Source organism: Cucurbita maxima, unplaced genomic scaffold (genome assembly GCF_002738345.1).
Source record: "Cucurbita maxima cultivar Rimu unplaced genomic scaffold, Cmax_1.0 Cma_Scf00043, whole genome shotgun sequence".
In the NCBI taxonomy this organism is placed as follows: domain Eukaryota; kingdom Viridiplantae; phylum Streptophyta; class Magnoliopsida; order Cucurbitales; family Cucurbitaceae; genus Cucurbita; species Cucurbita maxima.
The window spans coordinates 1,083,153-1,090,563 of record NW_019272059.1 but is presented as its reverse complement, the minus strand read 5'-3'; the positions used below and the strand labels follow the sequence as shown (position 1 = coordinate 1,090,563).

The 7,411-nt window shown below is 38.9% G+C and overlaps 2 protein-coding genes across 2 annotated transcripts; one reads left to right on the top strand and one right to left on the bottom strand.

Annotated features, from left to right (window-relative positions):
* The first annotated feature begins 552 nt into the window (after positions 1 to 552).
* Positions 553 to 2,089, top strand: LOC111470258 (transcription factor CSA-like). The gene is made up of 3 exons (XM_023115816.1): positions 553 to 1,098; positions 1,174 to 1,518; positions 1,601 to 2,089. The coding sequence occupies exons 1-3, from the start codon at positions 786 to 788 to the stop codon at positions 1,834 to 1,836; spliced, it is 894 nt and encodes a 297-aa protein (XP_022971584.1). The 5' UTR covers positions 553 to 785; the 3' UTR covers positions 1,837 to 2,089.
* Positions 2,090 to 4,950: 2,861 nt separating this feature from the next.
* LOC111470259 (WUSCHEL-related homeobox 11-like) lies at positions 4,951 to 6,743 on the bottom strand. The gene is made up of 3 exons (XM_023115817.1): positions 6,198 to 6,743; positions 5,720 to 5,895; positions 4,951 to 5,116 (listed from the first exon to the last, which is right to left on the bottom strand). Exons 1-3 carry the CDS (start codon positions 6,718 to 6,720, stop codon positions 5,099 to 5,101), a joined length of 717 nt encoding a protein of 238 aa, XP_022971585.1. The 5' UTR covers positions 6,721 to 6,743; the 3' UTR covers positions 4,951 to 5,098.
* Positions 6,744 to 7,411: the final 668 nt, after the last annotated feature.

Genomic DNA, 7,411 nt, shown 5'->3' with positions numbered 1-7,411 from the left:
AAAAAAAAAAACCAAGGGACTACTAATTAAGAGATGAGTCCCAGGAAGATTTAGGAGTGTGAGTACCTGCGGAGAGAACACTCTANACCAACAATAATACCAATAGCAAGACCGACCAACCAACCCAAAAGGGTCAGAAAGTCTAAAAGAACGGGAAAATTAACCAAAAGACTAATCTATAACCGACTCTTGTTGCTAAATCGAAAGGGTTTGGATCGAGAAGGGGAAACTCAAAATAAAACAAATGCGCATTTTGTGTGTGAATGTATTCTAATTTCAGTCATTTGTAGGAGAACAAAATGGATTATTGGGGTGGCTGTGAGCTTTATTTTTTAGTTTGGTCGAGTGGATAGGGTTGTGAACTCTAACAGAGTAGAATGAATTCAACCATCTGTTTGGATAATTATCTTCTGCTTCGTTAGTATGATTTGAAACTAGGATTTATGATTGACACCTAATGTAATGTTGTTGATGTGTTATATGTTGTCCTTAAAATGGAAAAGAAAATAGAGTTAAAAAGAGAGGAAAGAGACAAAGAGTCTGGTTTTTTTTTCTTTCCACAAACCCCAAGAAAAAGCTAAGCCCCAACCCAAGCCATGGCAGTACCAAGCTTGGAGTAATCAAAGCATTTGTGTCCTCTCCCTGCTTTCTTCACACGAGTGCTTCTCTCTCTCTCTCTCTCAAACACTTGACATAAATATTGCCCAACAAACACTCACATCTAACCCACCCACCACTCATTCTTCTTCTTCTTCTTCTTCTTCTGATTCCATTTCCATTCTATAATGAACCTTCAATGCTTCAACGATGCCTTTCAAACTCATGGGGTGTTTCAAAATGTCGCCTTCATGCCGCCCCCTCCTCCTGCCTCTCTCGATCTCTCACCACCGTCCCACGGCGGTCACAGCGGCAGATCAAATTGCGAGGACAGAGAGAAACAAGAAGAAGATGGTAAAACTAACGGTGCCCGCCGCCGCACTAAGCTTTGTGCTAGAGGCCATTGGAGACCGGCGGAGGATGCTAAGCTCAAAGAGCTTGTCGCCCATTATGGCCCCCAAAATTGGAACTTGATCGCCGAGAATCTCCGTGGTAGATCAGGTATGTTGAAGGGAATTTTGTTAAGGTTTTGAGTATTTTCTTCAAAGATTATGACTTTTTTTTGTGGGTGTGAAGGGAAAAGCTGTAGATTGAGATGGTTCAACCAGTTGGATCCAAGGATAAACAGGAAGGCCTTCAACGAGGAAGAAGAAGAGAGGCTTTTAACAGCACATAGATTGTACGGCAACAAATGGGCCATGATCGCTCGTTTGTTTCCTGGTAGAACTGATAATGCTGTCAAGAATCATTGGCACGTGATCATGGCTAGAAAACATCGACAATACTCCAATCTTTACAGAAGATCCTCCCGGAAAGCCTTCCATAAACATAATGTGTCCAGTGAATCCACCATCTCCAGCACCGTCGATGAATCCCCTGCCTCTGCCTCTGCCTCTGCCCCTGCCCCTGCCCCTGCCCCTAGTAAGTTGATAAAGTGATGGTTTTTATATTGTTTTTAAGCTCAGAGTTGAGATTTGAAGTTTGAATATTTTGTGGATTGTAGGATGGTGCAGCAGGAAAGGAGTGGCGGCGGGTGTGGGGAAGATCGGGTGCTGGGAAAAAACAGAGGAGGTGATGGCGGCGGAGCAGTCGTCGGGGTCGAACTCGGAAGTTTCAGGGGCGGAGTCAGAGATCTCGACGAACCTCTCCTTAGCATCTGGCTGGGAAAGCATGAATGGGAACGACGGCCACCATATGAAAATGCAGTTCATTGATTTCCTTGGAGTTGGAGCTTCGTAACTTTACTCCTCTGTTTCTCTGTTTCCTTTATGAAAAGCAGAGTCTAAATGTAAACAAAACAATCTCCGTTGTTTCTCTCTACAATGTACAGTGAGGCATGGCAGAGAATGATGAGAGAAAGCCAAAAAGATATTAAAAAAATGAAGATTTTGGAGTTTCTTTTGGAAATGGGTTGTTAAAGAGATTAGGGGTTTTGTAGATGAAGAGCTTCTACTTATGCTTCTGCAATTAATGTTCACAAATGCTCTTCCTCTACCACATACTATCTTTAATGAACCCATTTGAAACCCTTCAACAACACGTGCCACTATTTGAACTTTCCATCTTAAGATGAATAGAGAGTTTCTCCTAAAGGTTGGGCCGATATCATATCAAGAGCTAATAGCTAACAAAAGCTATCTACTTCTTCTCAAAGTCGAGTCTGGTGAGTTATAGCAATGGATTAGGGTTAGGCGAGGTCAGCATGATTGATACCAGCTAAACTGGAGAACTTACCCACTCTCCTTACTTTCATTTTAGGAGTCATTTTAAAGTTAGAATCTCTTGATGGTACAAAGTTTTGTTTGTTTTCTATGAGAATGTAGGAGTTTCTATGTTTTCATTTTTTCGCTTTAAGTGATCCAAGTATGCATCTCGTAACGAGCTCGGGTTAGTTTAAGTGTAATAGTCTAAGCCCACTACTAGCATATATTGTCTGTCTTGCCCCGTTCCTCATGGTTTTAAAATGAGTTACTAGGGAGAAGTTTACACACGTTTATAAGAAAATTTTGTTCCACTCTCCGATCAATGTGATACCTCACACTAAAGTTTTAGAAAGTCTGGGTCCTAAGCAATGTACCCAAACTCCTGTCTCTCAACTATTGGTATCAGGGTCATATACTAACGAGAAGGCTAAGCCTCGAAGGGGGTTGGACACGAGATGGTGTACCAGCAAGGATGCTGGCCCCCGAAAAAAGTGGATTGGGGTGTCTCACATCAATTGGAGAAGTAAATGACTGGTCTCGAAGGGGGTGGATTGTGATCGAGTTTGACGTTCTCACTGTCACCATAGTCTACCGCCACCATTGGATGTAGGTGACGGTGGGGTAGCATCGTCGTTCACCTGATTTCAGCCATGCAAAAAATGAAACTAGGGTTCCTGGGAGCATAAGGCTACGCGAGGAAGAAACGGTCTAGTTCGGTTCGCACTTGGTTTAGTGATTTGCAGTCTGATATAGGTGAAAATGGGAGCCCATAAAAGGGATAAGAACGTGGTCATGGGCCAATATTTGGTCTCTTAGACACTTCAAAGCCCAAAACCAGCCCAATTAATGCATCTAGAGCCCACATAAATGCTTTCAAGGCCCATGCCCAACAAAGTCCAAAATCATATAAACTAATATAGAAATTAATAATAGATTTTAAAAAATTGAGTATTTTTGTTGGAATTATTCCAAATCATCTCGTTCAAGGTCAGTATTCTCGTTGACACATCGCTCGATCTGTAATAGCTCAAGCCCATCACCAGCAGACATTATTCACTTTGTTCCATTACGCATCGTTGTCAGCTTCAAGTTTTAAAACACATATAGTAGGAAGAGATTTCAACACTCTTATGAGAAATATTTGGTTCGAGATTGGTTGAGGGGTTAAATAGAGAAGCAGTAAAAAAAAAAAGAGAAAATCTTTAAAAAAAAAACATCATAAACAAACATCCGTCAGATAGAGAATGGTTGTATTTGTCGGTAGGCAAAGTCCAAGGTGGTTGCATCGTTTTTTGAAGCTTCCCTAATCCATTGCCATGCAGTTTTTCATCAACTTCCAACATTATTTTTATTCTCTCTCTTTAATCGAAATATTCCAATTTAATAATATGATATGATGTTATATTGTTTTTTATTTATGAGTGGATACTCTTTTTTTAATTACATCATAAACACTAATAGAGATGGATGGATGAAATATATAGTTCATAGAAAGATGGAAGCATTTGGATGATTGTCTCAATATTGAAAAGAGGAAGATTCATGATGTATGACTGAATCACAGCATTTTTATTGGTATCAGATTTTTCTTTTATAAACCCAAAACTATGTTCATATCAACTTTAATTTAAAGTAAATGATGTTTTTTCGATCTACAAATATGAAGATTTTTATGTTTTTCTTTAGAAAAAGAGTATAGAGTCATGTCTTGGACTCGAAACCGTGGTGGGATACCCACTGTAGACCCACGTCTATGCAATAGTTAGCTTTGGATATTGGGAGCATAACACTTGGAGGGAGGTATCGGAAGGATTTGAACACGTGGGACACTTGCCCTTTTCATGGTTATCTTGGTACCCGATAATATACTAGAATTGCCCTGAAGACCAGAAGACCAGAAGGTGAGATGTGTAGTAGACAAGCTTAGAGATGATGCACATTTTGTTGTGGGAGTTGTTGGAGAAGTTGATTGACACTAATAATGGCCTAGTCCTTTAGTCGCAATTTAAGGGAAGGTCAATTTAGTCGACACTAAGGTCGAGAAGATTGAATGTTTCATCATCGCTTTGAGAGACAATGTTCACGAGGCTAGTCTTTTCTCTTCATATTGTGCCATAGTCGTATAGGGCAACAAAGTTGATGGATAACCGGGCATGGAGTAATCCTAGAGCACACAAATAGGCGAACTAATGTTTTTCTCTTAAGCTTGAAATTCAAACCCTTCAGCTAAGTTCACTTAGCTCATACATCGGTTATGCATTGAATGACAATGACTCATGATAGTTACAACAATTGAATAATCGTTCTAAAAATAAACACTTTATCTAGGTGTAACAAATAGAATTGAGCTGACCAAGTAACCGTTAACAGATATACGTGTAACTGCTTGTAAATTTTAATTCGGAGGTAAAAGCTTTTGCATGCGGAAAACGAAGAAAGTAGGCATAAGCTTTTGCAAAAAATGGTACCGTTCCTTTCATGAAAAGAGTTGTTTTAGGGTTTTGAAAGAAGCAAAGGAATGGTGTCCCATAACATAAGCATACCAACCAAAAGAGAGAGACATATTTATGTATATAAATAACGAAATGGGTATGGTAGCTATAAAGCTTTATCATAAAGTTCTGTTCTTTTAGATCCAATTTCCCGGAGAACATTAAAAAAAAGAAACCAAACCAAACCAAACACTAAAAAGCTTACAAAAAAAGACGAATCATTTGAAAATCTGAGAGCTGTTTTTAATTTTCTTGTTGGTAGGCGCTGTTGTTGTTGCTGCTGCTGCAGCTGGTTTCTTTCCTAACTCATGTCGGCCTTGAAACCTGCGCGACCAAGATTCCACCCAATTAATTTTAATCTTAATATCATCATCATCATCATCACCTTTGTTTTTGTTGAATTTGGCATAGAAATTAAAGAACAGCTACGATGATCATATGACATGCCACTTCAACCACATATCCAGTTTCCTACTCCCTTTCAATTCCTCTAGTTTCACTCGAATTCAATCGGGAGTTCAAGCTAAATTAAACATAACTAAGATGATTATACACTTCTCACTTTCTTGTGAAATTGAAGGTTTGATTTCTCCCCTTCATCATCATTGAGTTCATTTTAGGTGGTCTACTAGGAAGTTTTAGTCCTAAATTTGAGGGCATCATTTGGGTTCATTGGCATAAATTTACATCAAATTATGGCGTGTTTTGTTCATCATCAAACTCTCTAGCACTAATCCAAAGGAACACATCTTAATTAACTTAGGAATCATTCCACCAAAACCCTCCTAAGCTAATTCCATGAGTTCATCCAAGAGGTTAGTACTAATTTCAACTCAAATTGAGTTAGATTATGTGTTTGTTTGAATTATTGAAAGAAGATAGAAAGTTTAAGAGGCTCAAAAACAGAGAAAGAGAGAGAATAATTACCAGAAAGTAGGTTTCACCATGCTGCAGACTGTGCAGTGATATTCCAAATTCATTGGTAAGAACTGGGAGTCCTGAGGAGTGAACCAACACTGTGTCATCCCCAAACATTGCCTTCATGTCCACCGCTCCTTTTGGCACTTCTGTCGGAACTCCATTTATGAATATTATAATATAACCTTCAAAATCAAACATTTTTACACAAAATTTAATGCTCAAACCCGTGAAGCAATTCAAATAATTCAAAACAAACGTTTTTTTATGCTATTAGTGTTCAAAAATTCCAGCTCAAGAAAGAACTGTCACATCATCATCAAAAAGAGAACAATTCATTGGAACTCTCTTCAAAAAGCTGAATCAAAAAAGTTGCTAAATTTACTATATTCCATCCATTTTGATTATTGGGTCTTCATCAAAAACCCTTTTTTTGGATATTTTGGTGAAATAAAACGAGGGTTTGAACAAACATGCATACCCATACCTGATTGGAACTCTAAATTCGAGGTTGCTGAAGGGCAAAACGAGGGGGTTACAACCATCGGCTGATCAATTTCAGAGATACCCATGTGATCGGTCATCGAAAAACCGCCGCCGCCGCCGGAGGCGGAGGCGGAAGAGGAGGAGGAGGAGGACCCTCCTTCTCCAAGGTAAGAAGAGGAAGGAGCAAAATTCATGACACTGCCACCGCCACAACCACTGTCATAATGAATTGCACTGCCACCTTGGTGGGTTGCAGCCGCCTGCAGCTGGCGTTGGCGGCGGCGAGACCGAGAGCGGCGGTTTTGAAACCAGTAGAAAACATTGGCATCTCCGACAGAGCCAAATTTCTCAAGCAGCTTTCTAATTCTAACAGTCTCATCCTTGGGTGGATTAACCATTCCACTGTTGAAAATGGACTCCAAAATCAGAATCTGCTCCGGCTTCGGCGTCCACCGTGATCTCACTGGCTCCGCCCTGTCGGAGCTGAGATTTGGACTGTTTGGGTCATCGCCGTGATTTTCCATTACAAAACACAAAAAATATATATTTTTTTCTTGTTGGGGTATAAAAATGTTGGGTTTGTTCTTCCAGTTGTGTGCTTAAAAACCTAGAGATCAGGAAATATATATGGATAGGGATAGGGATAGGAAGAGATATTTATGGAGGGAAGGTGAATATTGGTAAAATTAATAATTGCCCTTGGTGTTCAGGAAAACTATAATCTATGCACTTATACTTCCCAACAATATTCTTGATTTTAACAATTAATATTGGATTCCTTGGATGATAAAATTGTCTTTTCACACTCCAACACCTTTCTTTTTAATTAATTATATATTCATTTTACATATAACCACTATATATATATATATCAATTACTCACTTATTTTCGTCTCGAGTTTAAAGAGATGAATGGAGAGATTTCGTAATATGATTCAAAGTATTCAAAAAGAGATGATTCAGAGTGGTTGAGATATGATTCAAATATTCAAACTATCAAGATTTTAGAAAATTGGTAGTAGATTTGAATTTTTCTAGATTTCGTTGATTTACTATTTCTTGTCCAGTGGATAAGCTATAAATACGGGAATTGTGTAACCCTCTAAGCATCGAGTCAGTAGACAATAATAAAACACTGCAACATTCATCTATTCCATCTATTCTATCTATTCTATCTATTCTATCTATTCTATCTATTCTTATCTCTTTCACTAT